The sequence below is a fragment of the Megascapheus bottae genome, chromosome 14 (assembly GCF_031878675.1).
Source record: "Megascapheus bottae isolate mThoBot1 chromosome 14, mThoBot2.hap1, whole genome shotgun sequence".
Taxonomy (NCBI): Eukaryota; Metazoa; Chordata; class Mammalia; order Rodentia; family Geomyidae; genus Megascapheus; species Megascapheus bottae.
In genome coordinates this window covers 46407054-46432499 of record NC_143522.1, presented here as the reverse complement: position 1 = coordinate 46432499, position 25446 = coordinate 46407054, and the positions used below count along the sequence as shown (strand labels likewise).

The 25446-nt window shown below is 34.6% G+C and overlaps 1 protein-coding gene and 1 non-coding gene across 9 annotated transcripts in view; both read left to right on the top strand.

The window, feature by feature from the left end:
* Positions 1-25446, top strand: part of Mipol1 (mirror-image polydactyly 1) — a 268040-nt gene that overhangs the window by 167263 nt on the left and 75331 nt on the right. For all 8 annotated transcript variants that reach the window (XM_090345136.1, XM_090345140.1, XM_090345141.1 and 5 more), the window contains one exon: positions 15781-15875. In XM_090345136.1, coding sequence (XP_090201262.1) covers positions 15781-15875 — 95 coding nt within the window. The remainder of the gene's footprint in view (positions 1-15780; positions 15876-25446) is intronic.
* On the top strand, positions 10034-10194 carry LOC150055181 (U1 spliceosomal RNA). Its single transcript, XR_016537727.1, has one exon. It is a non-coding gene; the product is annotated as a U1 spliceosomal RNA (small nuclear RNA).

The window sequence follows — 25446 nt, the reverse complement described above, 5'->3', positions numbered from 1 at the left end:
TCTTGATCTTCAAATCTCAGCTTCCTGAGTGGGATTACAGGTGTGAGCCACCACACCCAGCCATTTACTAGCTTTATAGGCATAGCTATGTAAACAAGTAATGGATGTATTTTTTTGGCAATTTGTTTTACTTTAATTTTTTAAGTGGACATTTTATTAGTATAGAATTTTACTTACTGTCAGTGAGAACTTAATAGATAGAATATTCCTTTACAATGACTTTTTATTGTCAGGATAATGTGTAGAGTGGTTACAGTTATATTCACTAAGTTGTAGGTGCATTACTTCTTACACATTGATACCCCTTCTCATGTTTTTGTCCCCATTTCCCTCTCCCACCCCCTTCCAATCATCTTGTTTTTCCTGCTTCCCTTTCCTATTTCAAATAAACAAATAAACATATACAATATACCAGGTAACAAAGTTAGATACAGTAACAGTAGGAGATTAACCATAGGGCAAAAAAAGGAAAGAGAAATAACAGTACATTAAGAACAACAAGATAAAGCTCTTGTTTCCATATCCTAGAGTTCCTTTAGTCTCATCCTATATGACCTTATGTACATAGGTGCAATGGGTGGATTTTTTTAAGCATTACTTTTATTTCCAACGTGTTTCCAATATTTATTAGGTTTCATAATTATAATTCAGTATTTCAATTATATTATTGAAAGTGGGTCAGTATCTTTAATGTAAGATTAAGTGAAACCAAGATGATTTCAAGTAAAAGCTTGTTTCCTCTTTCATTGGGATATGAATCAAATTAGATATGATCAATTTAGATTAAGTAAATCATATCTTTATGGTATATAATATAATTACACATTGATGATTTATAGAAAAGTATGATACTAGAGTTTGAACTCATGGCCTTACCGGTGCAAATAAAGTGCTCCTCAGTGTAAGCCAACCCTATCCCTTTGATTGAATTGGTTTTTGATAGGGTCTCACTTTTGCCTAGGGTTATCCTAGGAACATTATACTGGCATCCCAGATAACAGTTGTGACAGTCATGTGCCACCACTGCCTGGATTATTGCTTGAGATAGGGTCTTATTAACATTTTGCTGGGCTTAAATCACAAGCTTCCTGATCTCTGTCTCACAAGTAGCTAAGGTTCCGGTGACTATGCCTAGCATAGAAATATAGTTTCAAACAATTAGTAGACAAATATAGCTTTCTGAAGTTAAGGGATATATTTATTTTAAAATACTTAATGGCTGAAAAATACTTAGAGCCCGTATACTTATGCTGAAAATCTTGAGAATATTAAAAATGTCAGGAGGTACATATGCCAAATTACTCATGTAAAAATTAGATGAATGCAGCCAGACTCAGTGGATTGGGGGAGGGGAGGTTGGAGAAACAAATGTTAGACAAGTATCTTTCTGATTTTAAAGTACTTATTATAAAGACATAATAATTGGAGAATAGTTAATAAAGATCTATATTCCCATACTTAAAATATAAGAAAAATTGACATTTATAAAATGTACATATATCAAAATGTTGATTTTTTTGTTAAAAATTGAAGAAATTCAGTTGGGAGAATAACAGGGCAATTCTGGCTAAAAAGTTTTGCAACTTTCATCTTAACCAATAAAAACTGAGCATGGTGGTATATGCCTCTCACTCCAGCTACTGGGAAAGCATAAATAGGAAGATCATGCTCCAAAATGGCCTGGGCGTAACTAATTATATATAAAGAAAGCACAAAGGGCCGGGGGGAATGGTTCAAGTGCTATGCTTGGCAAACATAATTACTAAGTTCAAATCTCAGTGCTGCCAATTTTTTTGCATGAATATTACAGTAGGCTTGTGCACAAAGTGAAATAAAACATAGGACAAACCTGTAAAAGACAACTATAAGGATGTTGCTGAGCCTGCCAGTAGCAAGTTTAGAAGTCATCCTAAACACTTGAGACATGTCATAGATGAGAAAATGTAGGTATCTATTCCAGGAAATTAAGCTACAGTGAGAAATCTTTAAGTATATGTACATTGAGATTGGTATGGAAAAAAGGAAGTGTCTCAGGTACCATGCATTTGAAATAGGTCTAAATATTTGGGTAGATTAAAGTAGTTTCAAATTTTAAGAAAGACAATACTTAGAGAAATGGTACACAGCAGTCAGATGTTCAGTGCATACTGCTATGTTATTTGCAAAGGCGATGGGATGTAAACCTCCTGGTTTATTTTCAAAGAACAATAAAATCAGAGGTGATGACTTCAAAGTGTATTTCATTTCTGTCTTGCTTTCTTGTGTCACCTGACGTAGGAGGAGAGGGCCTTGCTCCAGAAATAGCCATAAATGTTTCACATATAGTAGCATATTGAAAGGTAGCCACACCCTCTTGGTCCTAAAGAAAAGAAAGTGTGACTGACTACTCTATTGCTGTATACTGCAATACCCTCCCTATTGGGGAGGGAAAGGATGGCTGTCCAATGGCTGGGCAAATGATACCATTCTCACTGTTACTATACTGAGAAACTAGGTCTTTCTGGGGAGTTGAGAAATTGTATGTGAATTGTATAACCTGATAGAGATTTTCAGCCATCAAAACTATTTTCTTTACACATTTTGTTAACTTCCATGTATCAGGGGATTTCCTGCAAATTACAGAATAATATGTATATATTCTTGTATTTATAGAAGCATTGAAATTCTCAATGTTAAGATCTTATAATTACATAGAATGTGGTGAATTTGTAACCATTTTTGTATCTGACATCCATATTACCTAAGTGACAACTTATATAATATTGCTTCAGAATGTTTGCCTTTGTCCTGGATATAATAGTGTGTTCCTCTAATCTAGCCACTTGGTAGGCTGGAATAGGAGTATGGGGAATTTTAGACGGAGTAATGACACCCTGGTTTTAATGAATGAATAAATAAGTAAATATATTTTTAAAGTTTTCCTTTGTTAATTTTTTATCACAACTTCTTGTAGTGAAGTGATTTATTTACATGTTTCTTATTTTTGTCCCTATTAATTGTTCTGATGCCTAACCAAGGCACTCCAAACTGATAATCAGTAGGCTTTTTTATTTAATGCTACAAGAACAAGCTGCTTATGATGACCCAACAGAGACATGAGGAAAGCTTGTGAAAGGGGGGTATTCATCCAGCTCTAATCCTTGTTTTCACAGAGGCAGTGTCTATAAGTGTTTTCTAATTAGTGAATAGAGAGTTATAATTTCTTATAGATACCTACCTCCTTGCAGGACTGAGATGGCTTTCCTGATTTATCTAGGTCTTGGTTTTACATTTGTTGTAAATGAAGTTTTAATATGAACATTTCAAAAAGAAGAAAGAGTAACAGTAACTAAAATATAATGCTATTTATGTTTTTTAACTGTAATTCTATTTTAGTAGATCGTAATAGTAATATACTTTGAAAACATAATGTTATGATGCTAATTATTGTGATGTTTTAGCATCATAATTAAAAACTTTAATATTCTATATCAAAATCGCATCTACAAAATAAAATGTTTTTCTTTATTGTTTTCCTGCTTGCTTGTTTGTCTTGCTGATCCCTTTGTATGCATGACTTGTTTACTGCTCTGAGATAAATTCTTGGGTTTGGTGAAATTGCTTCTACCAGACACCTAGGAAATATAAGCTAGGGAACAAGACACTGATATTTAGGCATACCAGGAGGAAATATATTGCTTCAGTGAACTGAATATAAAACATGAGCAGTGAAAACACCTGGAAATCAAAAAGAACAGATTTTAGTTATGCTTCTCTTTTTCAAAGAACTTAAGTGCTTAGCTATTATTGTTGGTACAAGAGAAGTAAGTTGGCAGTGACATTTGAAATATGATAAATAAAAGCCTACAGAATGTCTGCTTCTACTTTTAGCACTTGTCTGATTCCTTCTCCAGAAATTGCATAATGGAAACTACCATACAGTTAATGCAACTCTAATATGTCAGTCTTACTTGTAGTAATAAATGTATTCTCTATTACTGTCTAATGATAAAACCATAGTTATTGAAATTGTCAAAGTTATTGAAAAAGTGGAATGGGAGGGGTTTTTTGCTATTATCACCTGTATTATTAATTGGAGATAATTACTACAGAGCAGCTGGCTGTTGGTTTTAGGGAGCATCAATTGTTCTTTTCACCCAGCTGTTAACTAATAAGGATAGTCAACACATCTGTTTCAACAGCTGGTAATTAACAAAAGCCTAATTGCTGCAACTCTTTTAACATCCAATCTGTGAAAAAGAAGGGATGTAGAAGAATATTATTTACTTAGTGCTTTTCACTTGCTGAGGCCAGTTTCTCTTTTTTCCTCTCTCCCCCACATTTTTTTCTTACTTTGAACACCACTGCCTTTGTATGAAGCATTGAATGGCAGGAGAACACAATATGGTAATCCAGAGCTTAACTTTTTCAGATCTTTGTTGGTGTTTCTTATTGCAACATTTCTTTGCTAACTTGCAAGATAAAATGGATCAAAAGCATTTTGAGTAGTTCCATACAACAGTTAAAATCCGTAGCAGTGTGTCCTAGGCTGGGTCCCTCTTGTCTGAAACTTCCAAAAGGAAGCAGGGAATTCCTTTTTCATATGATTTTTCACATGCTTCAGCAAAACTCCCAAATAATTTTGACATTCATATACTGAATTTTTGTTTAAATTATTGTACGTGTTGATTACCCTGATTCAAGTCAGGTGTGGTAAGCCCACATCCTTTAGTTAAAAGTTGTTTAAGTTGTGATCCCTTAAAAACTTTGATGTACTTATCCTTATTCTTAAATGTCAACCTTAATTATTTAACAAAAGATGTAGTTTGTTTGTGAAATCTTCTTCTCTTTCTCCTTAAAATATGATTTGATATTTTTAAAAGTTGCCTTTCATCAATAGTTTGATTACTCCTTGATGATTTTGATATTGAATGAATAGGAAGTTTACAGGAATGGACATTAGACACATGAGTAAAACTATTTTATGAAAGAAAAACTTATATATTAACATTTTTCTTGTATGAATACTTTTAGTACACTTAATGGATTGGTTTAATAAAAATGTATATAGCTTTGAATACAGAGCCTTTGATCATTGCAATTCTTGCCAGTTATATATTAAAGTACATGTATAAAATCTGCCTGTTTCCTAAATTGATTTCTAAAATATTATTGATTAAGGTGTTTTCTTTAAAAATATACTTCCCAGTTTCATGGCTAGATTTCATTCAGTAGCTGTATTTATAGAGTTTCATGTATTCTTCATAATCTATATGGACAAAAATATTTCTGTTAGAAATCATAATATCATTCTAAATTTCCTTTCAGCATGTAACTTTTTTAGAATAGTGTTACGTTTAGCTAGATTGATAATGATTATTGAACTTAACTTAATACAAGTATCTGAAAAGACTTGAGTCTGATAGTCAAGTCCTCTCAATTAAACTTGCTTCACTAACTTTCCAGTTGGCAATATTTCTATTCAAGCAGTACTTTAATTGATGTTGAAAGGTATAGAAGAAATTCTACCCAAGCACTTGCTGTGGACTGAATTGAAGATTGCATAATTTCAAAAAATTTTGCTGGCACAAGTTTAGTTCAGCAGGTGTTCGGGTGACGAGGTGTACTACAGATGTAATGAAAAAACATACATGATCCTGAACAAATAAACAAAATACTGCTGGCTAAAATTCTAACTAAATAGAAGGGCACTGGCATGTAGAGAAATGTTTATAACTCAAGTATAAAGGAGAGAAATATTGTCATTTGGGGAAATGTTTGCTTCTTGAGTTTAAATAAGAATTTAATTTTCTCTGTGTGCTCATGTTCTTAGGTAGTACCAGACAGCTTAGTGAAAGGAATGTATTCTGCCCTGAGGAGATAGTGGCCTAAGCATTCAATCCATCACTGAGGCATACACTCAGCCAAGAAACCCATGTTCTGGCTGGTATTCTTGCATATAGTTGTCCTTACAAACACACTTGAGGAACAGGTGATGGGGTAGAGGGAAATTCAATAATTGAGAAGATATTGTTAAAGACCATGTGTGGTACATAATTAACCTGTTCTTTTACATATTAAAAGCTACAAATCAAATTGAATGATGAAGAGACTGGGTAAAGCCAGTGAGAAAATCATTAAATATTTTCAGGGGGTGGTAAGAATGACTTTCGGAGATGTAGTTAAGTTGTCTAAGTGGCCAAACATCTGACATCCAACTAGAAATAACTTTAAGGCCATGTAGTATTTTATGAGATAAAATTCATTCAACTTAAAAGACACAGGAAAAGGTAAATCCCCCAAGTATATGTTAATGTACAGAAATATAGTTCAAGTTTACTTAATGCTTGATAAATAAATTATGCCAGACATTTTAAGTAAAAGATAAACTATATATCTGACAATATATCTGACAAGAGAATGATATGTGTAATATATAAGGAACTCTGGAAACTCACAACAAAAATAAACCTGAATTTAAAATGGGAAATATTCCTTTCTCAGAAGACTTACAAGTGGTCAACAGTTATATGAAAAAAGCTCAGCGTCTCTGATTAACAGGGAAACATAAATCAAAAGCCACAGTAAAATATCTTACTGCACTTCATATGAAGAAGTATGTACTCTTCTAGCACACTGCTGGTGGGAATGTAAATTAGTGAAGCCATTATGGAGTCTGCTCAAAATATTAAATATTAATAATATTAAAAAATAAGGAATATTAAAATGTCATATGATCCAGAAAGGTACTACTGGGTATATGTCTAAAGAAAATGAAATCAGTACATCAGAGGGAATCTGCACTCTGTGTTCTTTGTAACAGTATTCACAATAAATAAGAAATGGAAACACCTGAAGTATCCATCAACCACTGACCCTATAATGAAACTATGACACAAAGTCAGAGGCCTGTGATTTTACCTCTACTTTACCAGACCAGAAGCATGGACCAAGTGGCAGAGAGCCAGTGGTGAGCACAAAAGTCGATCAAGAGAGTGAGGTTCAGGGGAATTTGGGAAGAGGTGGCACCATAGTTACTGTACAGACTCGTGAGTATTTATTGAAGTGGTGATCAAAGTTCTGGGTTCTGTTGTTGGGTCTGCTGCTAGCCTTTATTGTTTCCTAAATGGTTTTCCTATTTATAAATAAGTGTTTCTTAAAAGACTCATTATCAAAGGTAGTAGGAGGGAATTTTCAATTTTTTATCTTGACCATTTTTATTATATTACTCTTCAATAGAGGAGAAGTGTGTGTGCCACTGGGGTTGACAATGCAACTAAGTAAAACAGTGTTTGCCTAACATGCGTAAGTTCCTGGATTCAATATCCAGTACAGCAAAAAAAATGACTATATAAACTTACAATTGTATACTAACTAGCATATGTGACAGTTATTGAAAGAGTAGTGGCAAAATTTTATTATATATTTATTTATATATTCTCAATATGTCATGGTTGTTGCTTTAGTAAGTCTGAGTATTAAACTATTTAAAAGTTGAAAGTCTCCTACTGTACTAAGGTAGAACATAAGAGATGTTGTTTGAAGGCAAGAATATTATATGCAGTTTAATGCAGAGATTAAGAGTGAGTGGTAATAATGAATCTTTGCCTCATGTTGCTGCTTTCAACCACCTGAACAAAATTTTTACATTGCCAATCTTAATCTCTTAGTATTTCCAGAAAGCAGTGTTAATTGTGAAAGATCCATTGTTAAGAGTGATGACAGCTACAATTTTACTTTGCAATCCATATACTATGAATATTGGATAATGCTACACTACATTTTTTTTTCAGAGAAGGCCTTTCAAATGTTACTGAATCTCCTATTACTTCCCCTTTGCTCCCTTCCCCTCTCCTCTCCTGCTCTCTCCTATTTCCTTTCTTCCCCTCAACTCCCCTTTACTTCCCTCCTTTCTTTTTCTTCCTCTCAATTCCTCTTTACTGTACTTTCTCCTTATCTCCCTTTCTCTCCATTCCCCTCATCTGCCCTCTCCACTTCCCTCTTCTCCTTTCCTTTGTCTTCTTCCCTTGTTTATTCTCTCTTCTCTCATCTATGTGGCTACCTGCCTGCCTAAAAGGAAATAACAAAGTATTAAGGCAAATGAATAAGATAAACTAATGTACCAATGGGAATTCTAAACACCAAATTATAAATAGTTTGGTGTAGGATAATATGTATCAAATTTCAATACAATTTTAGCTTGTTCCAGTGCCAAGCATATTTTACAGAAACCCACCACTAAATTGCTATTTTCTTTCTGAATCATAGCCTTTTTTAAACTTACACAAATGAAAGTCACCAAAGATACTACTTCACCAAAAAATGGAAGTAAGCTGGGGCAACCTTTTTTCCAGCAGTGAGGAAACAAAAAATTCCAAGTGGGCACACATCTACAGAAAAACTTTAGGTCTTCACCAAAGCACCAGCATGACCATGTTCATTGCTGCATTGTTTACTATAGCCAAGATAAGGGATCAATGGTGCAACCCAGATGCCCCTCAGTGAGCGAATGGATCAAGAAAATGTAGTATATTTACAGTGAAATTCTCTGCTTCCATCAGAAAGAATGGCATTGCCCCAGTCATAAAGAAATATAGACTTGGAAAAAATTATACTAAGCAAAATAAGCCAGCAGCTACATAGCTATTTGTAATAACTAGAATGTGCCTATAAATCTGCAAGTAAATACAATGGACAATAAAAGATAAATAATTACACCTGGACATGGTTAAAGAGCAATGTAAACATTCACACAGTGAGAATGAATGAGGATAGTCTTTGGAGAGGCTAGCAAGGGACTCAATAGCTAGGTGCATGATATTATATAAAATGATGCTTATTGAAATGAACTCGAAGAAATGGAAGGTTTTTTTTATTGTAATGTTTGTGGTTCTTTTCTTCTTCTTTTCTTTTTCCCTTGGGTAATTCACTTCTGTCATTTTTTTTAATGCCTGTATCCTGTCTTATATATATAAGCTTATCTGTTTGGAGGAGGAAAAGGAGAAACACAGAAATGATGGGCAAACTAATTCAGTAGCGAAATCCACTAAGACACCATGTTGGAAATGAACTATACAACTTTGTGGGGAGGGAAGTCAGGAGACTGGGAGAGAATAGGGACGGGATGACACTGTTCAAGGAAATGTGCTCATTACCTGACTAAGCCAGGTAACAATAATCCCTCTGTATAGCCCCTTCATAATAGAAGTTAAAAAAAAGATAGGAAGAAAAGAAAAGAAAAAGAAAAACCTTAGGTCTTTAGTTGAGCTACAAGCTTGGACAGCATCAAAGTTAAGCTAAGTCAGGTGTGAGGGAGGTTGGAAGGGGGAAATGGTTAGGGAAAAAAAAAACCTATGTGCTGTTTACTAAAGTCACATCTAAATCTAGTCATATAAAATAGATTGAAATTAAAAGGATATTAAAAAGATGCTATGCAAACACTAATCAAAAGGATGTTGTTATAACTATATTAACATCAGTTGAACTACAATTGAAAGGTACAAGACTTTTTTTCAATCTGTTTGTTTGTTTTGCATTATATTTAATAGGTGAAAACATGCCTCCCTGGCAGAAGAGTTTCCTGTTACACTGCAATGTTATTATGCAAGCACATGGTGCTATAAAGCCACGATTAACTTTTTTATTTCTTGCTGTCATTATTTTCCCTGAAGGCCCTGTTCTAAAACAGTGTGGTTTTCAGATACTTTATTACAGTGCTTCCAGAAATACATTTATTCTAGATAGATCAAGTATATTGAGAGTGTTGTTTCTGTTCCTCTTTTTCAAGTAGTTCAACAAATCAGATGCTTATAAAGATGAATGGGTGGCCTGGCCTCTATGGAAACCTGGTTCCATAGATCCATGGATAGTAAAATGTGGCTTCCCATTCCTTGTTTTTGTAATTGTTTTTCCAGATTGTTCATAGTTACTTTCTTGCTATAACAACTGAGTTGTTACAACAAAGACCATATGGCCCACAGATGTAAAGTATTTATTTTCTAGACCTGAATAAATTCAAAATGGATCACAAGGTATCAGTATTGTAACAATTCCCCTACTTACCTGGGCAGGGAGATACCTTGATCACAAAGGTAGGTTTATCAGGATAAAGCTGATCTATTACACTCTGGATCGCTGACTTCTGTGATTTTCCTGAATTTGGGTAACATCTACATAATTTGTGATAATGGGGGACAATGTTTGCACTTTCCTCAAAAAAAAATATTTCAGAAAATGTTATACTAGCTTAGTTGTTTCAGATCATAGTATAATATATACATAACATTTTCATATACATATATGAAAATAATCCTATTGAACCAATTAACATTCATATTATATGATATTATTGAGGTGTAGTCTTTAAGGTTTCACAGGTTAAAAAAAAATCAGTGCTTTCTGAATACTTGTATTTTAGTTCTGAATTTCCTTCTAATTAGCTGTGAAACCTTGGACAATTTCCAAAGGTTTTCCTGGACATGTTGTATTAACAACAATTTCCTCATCTATAAAAGTAGGGGAATGTATTACCTCTGTGATCCTTTCCAAGTCTAAAATTATTTGGCTTTGTGATTTAATGTGTACTGTATGCTTCTTTGTTTAGTATTTATCACACATAAGATCAACTGCCTCTGTTCTGTATAAAAATAGAGCTCTTTAATGGTCTTGGAGTTACCAAAGGCAGGCTTAAGTATATCAGACTATAACTATTAAAAACACATTTAAACTAAACATAACAAGATTTTAAAGTAAGATAAAAGTCCTTAATTCTCCATACACATAAACGTAGCGTTCAATGATGTGAACAGTGTAGTCTTTTCTTTGTCTTTCATTGTAAGTTACTAGCTGAAATTGTAAGGAAATGAAGTAATTCATTTCTAATACCATACCAGAACAAATAATTGTCCTATTTATATGATAGTGTTGAAATAGGTGTATACAGGGATATTTGAAGACTGCTAACATCAACCAACCCACCTTTCTTTCAATCACTTCAGGTATATTCAAAGGATATTAAAGATAGAGAACATATTCTGTTTATTCTGTGGATTTCCATTATTGTTGATAACTATTATGTATTGATTATATTCCATCATTTCATATGGAAATATGTATTCCAGAATGCTGTACAATGGTTAAAAAGGAACACTGGTGTGTGTGCAAACCAGTCCTGGGCCTTGACATCAAGGGCTAGGCATTGTCCCTGAGTTTTTTATTTACTCATGGCTAGCATTCTACCACTTGAGCCACAGCTTCACTTTCACCTTTTGGTGGTTGATTAGAAATAAGAGTGTTACAGATTTTCCTGCTTGGGCTGAATTTGAACCATGATCTCCAGATCTCAGCTTCATGAGTAGCTAGGATTACAAGTGGAAGCTCCTAGTGCCTATCAATGATTACTTTTTTAAAGCATATGAACACACTCACTATGGGTCCCATCCATCCTCCCCCACAAATATTTGCTCAAGAAAAATATAGGTCTCTGCAGAGTGACTTGCATGTAGATATTTTTAATCACTTTAATAATAACCACCAAAAATGAGTTTAAACATAAAAACAAATGTCAGTCAACTAGTGAATGGATGGATATTCAGACTGTGATAGTACTAAGTGATATGAAAAACAAAGTCCTGATGTATAATAATATAGATGAGTCTCAAAATCATTGTGTTAAGTAAAAGAAACCACATTTAAAGCCTACATTCCTTGTACATAAAATTCTAGACAAAGTGAATCTACCACATCAGAGATTGCCAAGGATGCAGGTAACAGGAGAATGGTGACAACAGTGGTACACAATGGAAACCTGTGGGGTAACTCAACATTGTTTACCTTGGCCCTGAGGACTGTTACATGTCTATATATATATTTGTAAAATTTACATAAGTGTACTTAAAATGGATAAATTTTTATAAATTACAACACAGTAGTTTAACCTAGACGTAGAGTGCTTTCCTAGTATTCACAAAGTGGGATTTGATTCCTTGGCTACTCCATGCACAGATAAAATTGGAAATGGTGCTGTGGCTCGAGTAGTAGAGTGCTAGCCTTGAGAAAGCTCAAGGACAGTGCTCAGTCCCTGAGTTTAAGCCTCAGGATTGGCAAAAAAAAAATCTGTGTAAACAAAATACATTATTTTAAGAATATAACTAAATGGTGAATATATAAAATATGCTTGAAAATGATGAGTTCAGATTCATAGGAGTGTTTACTTTGGTGCTATTATGGAAGGAGAAGAATACAGTTACAATTAGGAAGTGTAGATTAGATAAACACTTGTTTTACCTGAAAAGGAAAAACAGAATAAATCTATTTAAACATTCAAATCAAGATTTATAACTGTGTGAAAATACTATGAATTCTCTTTTTTTTGGGGGGGGGGTTGTTGTTATGGGGCTTGAACTTTGGTTTGGGTGTTGTCCCTAAGCTCTTCAGCTCAAGGTTAGCACTCTACCACTTGAGTCACAGTGCCATTTCCTCAATTCTTTTTCCTTTTCTTCAGTATTAGAATTTGAACAAGACTTCATATTTGATGGGCAAGTGCTCCCCATCTTTAGCTACACATCCAAACCTTTTTGCTCTGGTTATTGTGGATATGGGAACTTACTTTTTTTAGTGTGTCCGCCTATATCTCATGTTCTGTTTATACTTCATGCCATAGCAGCATTTACAAGCATGGACCACCAATTTCAGCTCTTTTGTTGAGATGGGGGGGGGTCTCACAAATTCTGTTTTTTGTCCAGGAAGACCGGGAACCTTAATCCTCCTAATGTCACCCTTCCATGTAGCTGAAATGGCAAACAAACTTTTTGCTCAGCCTGATGTCTGGCCCTAATCTTCCCAATATCTACCTTCTGAGTAGCTAACATGACAAGAATGAACCACCACTTTCCAGCCTTACTTTTCCAATTTTTGTAGATAGGTGAATTGATTTACAAATAGACATATGCTTATATATCCACTGATTGACCTTGAAGGATCTACAACAAACAAGTAACTGGTAATCAGTAGAGAAGATAAATAGTACTGATTGGAGGCTTATACCTGTAATTCTCTCTATTCAGGAGGCTGAGATCTGAGGATCAAGATTTCGAAGCCCAACCAGGGCAGGGAAAATCTTTGAGACTCTTATCTCCAACTGACAAGCCAGGGGGAAAAACGTGGAGCTAAGGCTCAAAGTGGTAGAATTCTATCCTTAATCAAAAAGTACTCCCTCCCAACACACACACACACACACACACACACACACACACACACACACACACACACACACAAAGACCCAGTGGAAATGATGGTGAAAACGTAACATGTTAATTTTTAAATTACTTCTTTGGAATTTTTTTAATTTTTGCAGAACCTGGGGCTTGAACCCAGGGCCTAAATGCTGTCCTTGAGCTCTTTTTGCTCAAGACCAGCACTGCATCACATGAGCACACAGCTCTATTTCAAGCATTTTTGGTGCCTAATTGGAAATAATAATCTCATGGACTTTCCTGCCCTGTGTAGAATTAAAGTAATGAGCCACCAGTGCCCATTTCTTTGAATGCTACGTTAAAAAGCTATAATCATTGTAATTGTGAACTGTTGTGTTTCAAAATGCTAGAAGAAAATATATTAAAAGTTTTTGCCATAAAAATTGATAAGTTGGCAGGTATAAAAATCAATTTATAAAATAAAAGGGCTGCTAAGCAATAGAGGAACAAAGCTTATGAGACTTTTATCTCCAGTTAACCACCAAAAATCGGAAATGTAGCCAAGGCTCAAGAGGTAGAGCACTAACCTTGAGCAAAAAAGCTGATGGATAGCACCCAAGTCCTGAGTTCAAGCCATGGGACTGGCATAAAAAAATTTATAAGCAGGAAATAAACCTATTTTAAGCTGATTTAAATATTGCACAACACATACAGCATGTACCAAAGTATTACATGTGCATCAATAATATGTATAAAATTCATATTTTTATTGTTATTGTTTTGGTGATACTGGGGTTGTAAATTCAAGGACTTGCACTTGCTAGGCAGACACTCCATCATCTAAGACTTATCCCTAGCCTTTCTGCTAGAGTCTTGTATTCTTTTTCTCTGGTACCTATCCCAGTCTGAAGTCCTACCTATACCTCCTCATTGTATTACAGGTGTGAGCCACCATACAAAACTCTTCATTCTTTTTTTTTTTTAAGAAAATTTGGAGGGTGTCAGTGGCTCATGCCTGTAATCCTAGCTTCTCAGGAGGCTGACATCTGACAATCACAGGTTCAAAGCCAGCTCAGACTCAAAAGTCCATGAGACTCTTATCTCCAAATAACCACTAGGAAACTGGTAGTGGCTATGTGGCTCAAGGGATAGGGTAGTAGCCTTAGCTGTAGAGCTCAGGGACAGTGCCCAGGCCCAGAGTTCAAGCCCCACAAAGAAAAGAGAAAGAAACCTTGGCATAGCTTCATTAAGTAGGTAATCAAGCAAGCAAACAATATACAGAAAAGCATAGACATCTCTAACAGAGTTTGCATGAAGACAGACATGTCTTCATCCTGTTAAAAAATAAATTTAAATGTGGTATTTGTACACAATGGAATTCTATGCTGCTGTCAGAAAGAATGACATTGCCCCATTTGTTAGGAAATGGAAAGACTTAGAAAAAATCATATTAAGTGAAGTAAGCCAGACTCAAAGGAACATAGGCTCAATGGTTTCCCTCATTTGTCATAATCAGTAGAAACCTTGGGCTCTCCTAGCAGAGATTTGCAATAGAGCAAAACACTTGATACAAAAGGCCATATAGTAGGATGCTAAATGAAAGAATCTCTAGGATATAGAAACATAAGCCATATAATGAATGATTGTGGTTCTTAAGGTACTATGTTATCTCTCATCTCTTTTGCTGTCCCTTGGTTATCTCATATTGTTACAGTATCTCACTTTGTTACCTGATATATCAGATATATTTTTATTTGGTTATTTGAAATTGGCTAGGGAACGGGGGAAAACAAGATGAGGGTGGGGGTGGGGGGAGGGAAATGGGGACCAAGACATGTGAAAGGGATCAATGTATGGGAATTAATGCACCTTCTATCTGACAAATATCATGTAACCCTTCTATTAATTACAATAAAAAATATATGAAAAAAATAATTTAAAATATTTTCTCAAAACTATGGCCAATACTTTAAAACTTGAATAAGGAGCAATAATGTACTTTTAATACAACATCTCTAACTTTCAGAGTTACTGCCCTTCTTCTTTTAGGTGTTTTTTTGTTTATTTGTTTTCTTCTCTACAGAAAAAGAATCGAAAAGGTTAAATCATATCTGTAAGAATCAGGTTACAGTCTTGTGTTTTTTTTCACTTTAACTATCCAAGATAGCTTGGCAGCATATTTAGAATTTTCTGAGTTTTACTATTAATAAAGTTAAAAGGAAATCTAGTATAAGAGGCAGTGAGTGGAGCAACATTAAATTCAAATGTGAAACACCCATTGTGCTTATCTCTACTCTAGATATTGCCCTGAACCCATGTTCCACATTCTGAATTCTATGTATAAAGTTAAACATTGCAGAAGGGAATATATATCTGATAATACAGATAGAACTAGGTTAAAGTTTACTAATGCCCAAGGTTCCCAAATTTAATATATGCATCCCTTTAGTATTTCTGTTATTCATGTAATTGGATTATTTTGCAGGAAATCTAACAATATGCATAGATTTTTACATTCATAGATATGTAAGACTTCTACCCATGCAGTACTACCATATTTTAACATACCAAAACTTATATTAATTTTTAAAACATTAACTACTTGCAGGCAAAATTGTCTTCGATGCAGCAAGCCAAAGAAACTGCAGTTGAGCAGTATAAAAAATTGGAAGAAGAAATCCAGACACTACGAGTTTACTACAGGTAAAATTCTTTTTAGCTTTAGTTTAATTAAATACTGCTAGTTTGGGAAATAATTTTAATGATTTTATAATTCTGAATGAGGATATACCTCAGTAAAATTAAACATTATTCACTTGAAGTATTTTTATAATTTTAAATGGTTTCTGCAAAAAATATTCATTATTTTACTTTTGCCCTCCCTACATCAAACATAAGTTTATACTCCTGCCAGAATTATAAAATTTTCGTATTAGCTACCTGAATAGTACTGACAACTTTTTACCCATTGTAATATGCTATGAGAAGTTTCTAAAGAAATGTCATTAAAGGTTTTGCGCTGACTTACATTCCTGACAGGGTTTTGAAATGGATTCAGTAGGACAAAACTGGCATCTTTTAAATGAAAGAAAATGTCAGAGTGCTTCTCATATAGAAAGGATAAATATTTTTTAATATTTTTTTCAGTTGTATGTTGCATGTGTGAGAGCCAGGTAGGATTGTATATTGGGTTATATATAAATTATATATTTGTACATTGAATCATAGTTATAAAAGTTTGTACAATACCCTGCATATATTCTTTTGATTACTAAATTTAAAGCCTTGAGTATGAAACATGAACATTCACTCAGGCTGTGGCTTATTGTAGTTTGGTCCTCTTCTCAGAATAATTTTAATGAGGATATAGTTCACTTGCATACCATGTACAAAGCCCTGGTTTCAATCCCTAGCACTACAAAAAAAATAAAAGTATTAAAATAATGTTATTAAATACATAAAATACAAATAAATCAATATCAATTCTAGCAAAATGCAATCGTGAAAGTATTGCATTATGTATTTATATATGTGAATCATTGTTCATGCACTGACTAGCTAGATCTAGCAGCAGATCTGTTAACTGTAATTTCAAAGTCTAAGTGTAAATGTCTGTGAATGTTTTTTTTTTTTTTTACCAGTCCTGGGCTTGATCTCAGGGACTGAGCTCTGTCCTTGGGATTTCTCAAGGCTAGAGTTCTACCACTTGAGTCTAAGCACCCCTTCTGGCTTTTTTCTATGTATGTGGTACCTAAGAATCAAACCTGGATCTTTGTGCATGCTAGGCAAGCACTCTACCACTAGGCCAAACTCCCAGCCCCTGTTAATGTTATTTTTGTGAGACCTGCAAGTCCTGAAATGGTCCTTGAAAATACAAGTGATTTATTTCTGTGGGTATACACTCAAAGGCCACTAATATTGCTAATTGTGGCCTGTATTCATAATTGTAAGAACACTGCACTTTACATAATTGTAGTGCATTGCACTAACAACAGTTAGTGAAAATAAAATGTAAGTGTTTTCCTATCCCTGAGAGCATTGACTGCAGTAGTTGATTGTTTTATAATTGAAATGTCCCCCATTCTCTCCCCCCCACACACACCCAAAAAGACACCGACATGGTAATTCCTACCAACTTCTGAATATGACTTCATTTTTAATAGGGTCATTAGAAGCTAATCACTTGAAAATAAGGGCAATAGCATGTGTTCTAATCCCATAAGTCTTGTCGTGGTATAAAATGGGAACATCTGAACAGAGACTTTCACAAAGGGAAGACACTGGAGAAGGCTGCCAACAGGAGAGTTTAAGGAAGATTGCCAGCAAACTGTAAAGATTAGAAGAGACAGGAAGGGTTCTTACTTATAGCCATCATAGAAGGTACAGCCCCTCTCACACCTGATTGCAGACTTCTCGTATTCAGAACTATGTGACATGATATTTCTGCTCTTTTTTCAGTTTATAACACTTCTTTAGAATAGCTCTAGAACACTATCATGAGTATGAAACACTAAGTATGTTTGGCTGGTCACTGATGCAAAGCATTTGCTTTCTCAACAATTACAATCAGCATTTATAGATGAATATTTGGGTTAGCAAACCTTGACAGTGAATGAATATGTCTTACCATTTCACCTTTTTTTAAATGAATATATAGAGAGTGATATGGTCTTTTATAGAGTGATATGGTCCTTCCTTTTTTTCTGACTTTTAAAACAACTATTCTCAGTTATAGCTAACATTAGAATCACCATTAGAATCATCTGGGAAGCCCAACCCAAGGTGTATCCAGTGTGTTTTTAAGTTCTCTGGAAATTATCATGTGTAGGCAAGCTTGAGAGCTATTTCAGGTTGTTATAATAAAGTAGTTCTCTTCCTGGTAAAATAAAAGAAAGGTGTACTTTAACCATTTATTAAGACTCATGAGATCTATGTGATTTGCTCCCGAACTACAGCTGTTATAATGTGAAAGTTAGATTCACTGAATCTGTTAGGAAATTTCTTACTTATCCTGTGATATAAGACAGGAGCTGCTCTCTTGGTAAAGTGACAGGACCCAAGAAAAGGAGGTTTATGTTCATTTTTCAGGAACTGACATTGCTTCTTTAAAAACAAACTCTGGTGCCAGTTCTTAAGGGCGGTTCTCTTTGCTGAGCTGCAGAAGATAAACAAATAATTTTTTAAATTAAAAAGCTAAAATATTTGCTTTTGTTTTGCTGGGGTCAAATCCAATGTCTTGCTGTATATGCTAGGCAAGAGCTTCACTACTCAGCTATGTCATGAGCCCAAGCATCCACTTTTGAAAGGTCTTTCTTCCTCTCTCTGAATGTAAGATGTATCAGTTCTCTTCTACATAGAGTTATCACTTACCGGTTCCAAGATACAATTCATAAATACTTTTCTTATTGATGCTGTTTTTTTTTAAGTTTTGATGTTTTGTGTTTTTAAAACTGTATCTGACTTTGTTACCTGGTTTATCATATGTACTCTTATTCGTTTATTTGAAATCGGGAAGGGAAGGGAATGATTGGGAGAGGGTGGAGGAGGGAAAGGGGAACAAAAACATGAGAAGGGATATCAACGTTTGAACTGTAACCCGTCTATACATTATCCCAACAATAAAATGCAATAAAAGATATTTTAAAAACAAGAACAGTAATATCTACAATGACTCACTTTGAACAGAAAGAATGGATAGTTATGATCATAGAAAGTGAAGGAAAAAAGATGGGGAGGAACAATACAAAACAGCCCATTCCTGATTACATAGTGGCCAACTGATTTCTAGGTCCTGCAGTTTACTGTCCTAACAGGACTTTTCTTTCTCTTTAGTAATGAACTCTTTAAAACTCTGGTGGATAAAGAAGGGAGGGAAAGAGGGAGGGAAGAAATAGGAAGGGAAGGAGGGAGGGCTGAGGGGGAGCGGGGGAGGAAGGCCTGGGTTTATGCCTGTAATCCTGGGTACTTGGGAGGCTGAGATCTGAGGATCACAGTTTAAAGCCAGCCTGGGCACAAAAAGTCCTTGAGACTCTTAGCTCCAATTAACCGCCAGAAAACTGGAAGTGATGCTATGGCTCAAGTAGTAGAATGATAGCCTTGAGCTGCAGGCTTCAGGAATAACACCCAGGCCAAGTTCAAGACCCAAGACCAACAAAAAGAAAAAGAAGGAAAGAAAGGGAGAGAAAAGAGTAAATGAGATAAAAATAACTATGTGCTGGGTACTGGTAGCTCATACCTATAATACTATCTACTTTGGAGGCTGGGGTCTGAGGATTATAGTTCTAAGCCATTCTAGTTAGGAAAGTCCTTGAGATTTTTATCTCTAATTAACCACCAATTTTTTTAGAAAAAATTCAGAAGTGTATAGACATGGTAATGGAAATATAAACATAACTGTATACACATAAAAACCTATGACTCTATAGACATAATGTTTTATTTCTTAAATTAATATGTTTCTATGACATACAAACCCTTAGCCTAATTTTGATAAAGTTCTAACTACTAAGTCCCAGTGATTGTAAATAGAGATTCCCTCCTTAACACTTGTTTGTTAAACTTGTCATTTAAAATATGATGTAAAAATCAACATTAATAAATTCTTAAAAAAAAATAAATTCGGAAGTGAGCTGAAGCTCTAGTGGTAGACGTCTAGCCTTGAGCAAAGCTCAGGGCCAGTGCCCAAGCTCTGAGATCAAACCCTAGGTCTGTTACCACAAACAAAAACAAAACAAAACAAAGAATGATTATGAATGTAAATAAACGTGAGGCCACAATCAGTGTTATTTTTTTAAACTATAAACAGGAATCCTTATAAACTTCTGGACATGAGAGGTGAAAAGACTTTGACAGGAATAAAAGAATAGCTACTAAATAAATGAAAGAAAACTGAACTAGCAAGAAAATGAAGCAATCTTAGAACTCAGTGAGAATAGATTCCATAAATTTGCATGAGTTCTTACTTACACACTTATATAATTTAATACAGTCAATACCTTTGTAGACCTGTACAAAATCCAAAGGATGAAAATGACTCAGGATTGCACATTTTCAAGGCAACAATGATGAAGTGCAGAATCAGTGAAGATACCAAGAACATCAAAAGAATTGCTGAAATTCTGAGAGATCACCTGAGGTAGATAGGTGAAGGAAATAAAGTTATGGGTACTGGGAGTTTGGCCTAGTGGTAGAGAGCTTGCCTAGCATGCACAAAGCCCTCGGTTCGATTCCTCGGTACCACATACACAGAAAAAGCCAGAAGTGTTCCTGTGTGGCTCAAGTGGCAGAGCGCTGGCCTTGAGCAAAAAGTGTCCAAGGACAGTGCCCAGGCCCCGCTCAAGGTCCAGGACTGGCAAAAAAAAAAAAAAAGAAAGTTATGGAGACATTGATAGGCAGAGGAAAAAGGAAAATCCAAGAGACCACAAGTTTTAAGAAAACCAAATATTTCATATGAAAGGAATAAAAATATTTAGGAGCTGAAATGATAGGAAGTTACAGTCAGAAAATTGCTATTAAGATTTCAGAATTAAATGTTAGTTCTTAGATGATGTATAAGGCAGTGCCTTAGAGAGAGTGAAAATGAGAATAGGTGAAAGTCACAAGAAACAAAAGTGTTAAAAATTTACGAACTAAAGTAGTAAATATTCACTTAGCTATTAACCTTAGAAACACTGAGACATGTTAGTATGCTTACTGTAAAGACCAAAATAGAGAGTAACATGAAAATAGATGTGTGGCATGTAGATTATGGACATAGGAAAAGAAGAAACCTGTGCTATGTAAGACCATAGAAGAATGTGAAATTTTTAATAGAAGTCCATCCTCCAGAGAGATCAGTCTGACTCTATAAACAAAGCAAAAGAAATATTGACCAATTAGTAGTTTCGAAGAGGGATTAACAGCCAGGAGTTTGGCATTAGTGGCAGAGTGCTTGCCTAGCATGCATGAAGACCCATGTTCAATTCCTCAGTACCACATACCTAGAAAATGCTGAAAGTGGTACTGTGGCTCAAGTAGTAAAGCTGTAGCCTTGAGAAAGCCCAAGGACAGTGCTCGGGCCCTGAGTTCAAGCCAGGACTGGCAAAAAAAAATAAGATTAACATTTGATGATGTTCAATCTATCTTACTTTAATTTTTACCAATGATACTAATTTTTATTCCTTTGATAGAGGTAGAGGCTGGGACCAGGTAGATGAGTGAGTGGTGATGCTAAACATTTTAAGGGTAGCACTTTTACACAAGGAGCTAGCAATAACAATGTGAAGGTTTAAAATGAATTTTAGTATAAAAGTGCTAGTAAGGTATTAATAACTCCTTTTTAATATCAAATGGTCTCTATTCATAACTTTATTATAAATCTAAGCAGTTTTATCAAGGAGGAATCTTAAACTTGTAGGGATTAGATTCATATGTGGTAATGATTTTTTTTTTTGCTGTTGTAAACCTGTAGTGCTGCATTCCTAAGTTCAAGAGGCATAATAATAACAAACAGCTTTCTACCGGGGGAATGCCTAAGTTTCAAAGCTTGCTGGCTTCATAGTACTTCCTTATATTTCCTTTTGCTTAAAGAAAGTACAAGTTATATGTTAAGACAAGAATAAGATACTGTTGTTTGGTGCCAGGAGAATAGGATTTAATATACTTATTTATTATTATAATAGCCAATTAAGATAGTTTAAATTTTAGTTTTTATATAAGAAAATGTAATGCCACTCAGAAACATAGTAAAATATTACATAGATTGTACCATACTTTAAGGTAGTATGTTTGCCATGATTCTGCTGCTACTTTTTAATAATTAAATGTAGTATGCATGAGTTTTGTTACAGTAAGATAAACATCTTTCCTACTTTCTAAATTTGTGATATATGTGTATTAGTACATTGCAGCCATAAAGACAAAGACTCTATGAAATAAACTCAAAAAAAATTTTAATTTTTCTACAGTCAAGTATTATTCTGCCTTATATGAATACACACATGCATACACATTTGTCAGTAAGAACTATGAATTGATAACACAGTCAAGAGTGATTATAGCATACCAACTTTAACCACAAAGTATTGTTTTTCTCAGCTCAAAGTCTTAATTGAGAATGGAGTTGAACATTAAGTCCTGATCTCATTAGTTCTAGATTTTAACCATTGTGCTATTTAGCCAATTTAGTAACATATCTATAGGAAATGTGTTTTACATCTGCCATATGCCCAGTTATTTTGGAATGTATTTTAAATTTCCTCTTTACCTATAGAATGTGGCACTTAATAAATTACTTCTGAATGGTAGTAACTTTATCTACTGACAGATATAATGACAGATATAATATGAAAAATAAAGTGTTTGAATGTTTCTTGGGATTTGGGTTGTTTGTGGATCTCTTTTCTTCAATTGCAAGCAAATTTTGCTAGACTTTTCCTTTCGGTGACTGCCACTTTTTCCAATGCAGATCACACTTAATAATTTCATGGTCAAGTATTTCTTGATACTTATTTTCTCCATTCTTTATTTTCCTTAAGACTCTTTTTTTTTTTGTCAGTCCTGAGGCTTCAACTCAGGGCCTGAGTGTTGTCCTTGGGCTTTCTCAAGGCTAGTGCTCTACCACTTGAGCCACAGCACCACTTCCAGCTCTGTGTATGTGGTACTGAGAAAACAACTCCAGGTACTCATGCATGCTAGGCAAGCACTCTACCATTAGGCAAAACTCCCAACCTTCCTTAAGACACTAGAGATACTTTTTCACCATCTCAGTCAGCCACCAACAGTATTCAACAGTACATTACCTATAAGATAAATCCCAAACCCCTTTAGCCAATACTTTTGAACTATTTTATATTGCCACAAACTCTATTTCTAATTTTTCTGAATTCTATAGTTTTAATATTTCACTACTCATCTTTGGCTTCCCATTTCATTCCTTCCATGAAGTAGGCAGAAATTTATTTAAGTGCTAAGCCTGACAAAATACATAGTTCCCAAAGCAAATACCTACTGTACTGAATTAATAATTAGATACAAGCATAAAATAAATTGTTCATTTTGGCATGGCTATCATAAACAGTTTATAGGTTCAATGTTTTCCCTTTATCACTGATTCTTCTTGCAAGATTCCATCTCTACCCATTTTTCTTATGAATCTTCATAGCAGGTTAAGTGCCAGCTATTTCATTAATTTTTTTCTGATATCATTCTGTTTAGAATTTCTACCATATTTATTTTCTGTGGCTCCTGTTGTGATTTACATTTCATCTTTCCCTTGTAATCATTGTATAAATATGTGTTCTTTTTAGGATTTTTATACTTTATACAAGTATAAATATGTATAACACATAATTATATACAGCAGCCCCTTTGTAAACATGCACAGTGAGTAAATAATCAAATTTAATACAATGAAAGAATTTTTTTAGAATCAAAGTTTCTTCTCCACAGTAGTTTTCTTTGCAATGTATATAATAAAGATGTATATGTGACTCAGATGTGGCTGAGTCAAATGTTTGGATATAATATGACCCTAGCCCCATTTCTGCATTAGTCATTTATAGAGATGTGGGGCAAAGTCAGGTCTCTAAATAGCAAAGTAAGTATGTCTTTACCAACAAAGCTTACGATATTATAATACGTTTACAGTGTTCATGTTTTAAAATGATAATCAAAATCATTTGTCTTTTCCTTTTCTTGAAATTAGTTTTAAAAAAACTTTAGTAAATACTATATTATTATCTAATATTCTTTGCACTTATATATTGTTCTAAGAATTTTTAGTGGAAGAGATGTTTTTTGTTTGTTTGTTTGAAAGTAAATTAGTTGCCAAAATAAAAAGCTGGAGACTTGTCAACATGAAAGTGGAAGGATTATAGTATGACATTCATTAGTCAGGATCATCCAGAAAAAGAAAGCAAAACTATGCATATAGAAAGAAAGACTTTCTGAGATCTTCATGGAAGCTGACCAGTTTTAAAACTAGGAGTCATGATACAGAATCTCTTCCTCTCCAGGGGATCATAGTTTTTTTTTTTTCTCTCTCTCTCTGAAGGCCTTCAACTGACTATAAGAGGCTTACCCACATTATGGATACTCAAAGCCTTCTAATTTAAATGGTAATCACATCTGAAATCACAGCCCTATCTAGACTGCTGTTTGACCAAATATATGGATATCATAGTCTATTCATGTTGATACAACAAATTAACAATCACACTTGTGCATTTCAACAATTGGCCTGGAACTAAGCAAAAGTTACCTTCTTTAAAAAGAATATTTGGCCGGGAGTTTGGCCTAGTGGTTAAAGTGCTTGCCTAGCATGCACGAGGACCCGGGTTCGATTCCTTGGTACCACATATATAGAAAAAAGCCAGAAGTGGTGCTAAGGCTCAAGTGGAAGAGCTCTAGCCTTGAGAAAGTCCAAGGACAGTGCTCAGGCCCTGAGCTCAAGCCCAGGACTGGCAAAAAAATAAATAAATAAAAGAAATAAAAAGAATATTTGACCTCACTTTCCATTTTGAACATTTCTTATATTACAGTCATCTCCTGAGTCTAACAGGTAGTTAAATTTGTGTGCCCACATATGTGTTGTGCTCTTACTTACTGGAGAACTATGTGTACACATGTAAAATTACATTCTCTAGCCCAAGTTACCATTCAAATTTCATTACTTAGCATGTTACTACTCTTCATTTACTCCAACCACACCTGCTTTATTTTTTTGGGCAGCCCTGGTCTTTGAACTCTAGGTCTGGGCGCTGTCCCTAAGCTTCTTTTGCTCAAGGCTAGAACTCTATTACTAGAGCCACCGCACCACTTCCGGCTTTTTCTGTTTATATGGTACTGAGGAATAGATCCCAGAGCTTCATACATGTTAGGCAAGCACCCTACCACTAAGCCTCATTCCCAATTCCACTTGCTTGATTATTATCTCAGACATCCTAAGCATATTCCTATCTCAAGGCCTTGACATTTGTTTTCCCTGCCTGAACTGTTTTACCCCCAGAATATCACATGGATTTCCTTGCCTAGCACAGCTCTATGTTTAATGTCCCTATTTACATTCACTAAAATTGCCTGTGTCCTCACTATATCCTCTTATTCTTTTTCTCTTACTAGTTTTTGTAATAGTCATACCTACATGGCAATAGTCATATCTACATGGTACTATTTTTAGCTCTGTAGCATTAAGTTCTTCAAAGACAAAACTTTTATTTTGTTTGCTACACTTAAATGAGTATACATGAAAGTGTATCAGTACCCATTTGGATGAGAAATGTTGAAGGAAGGTAGG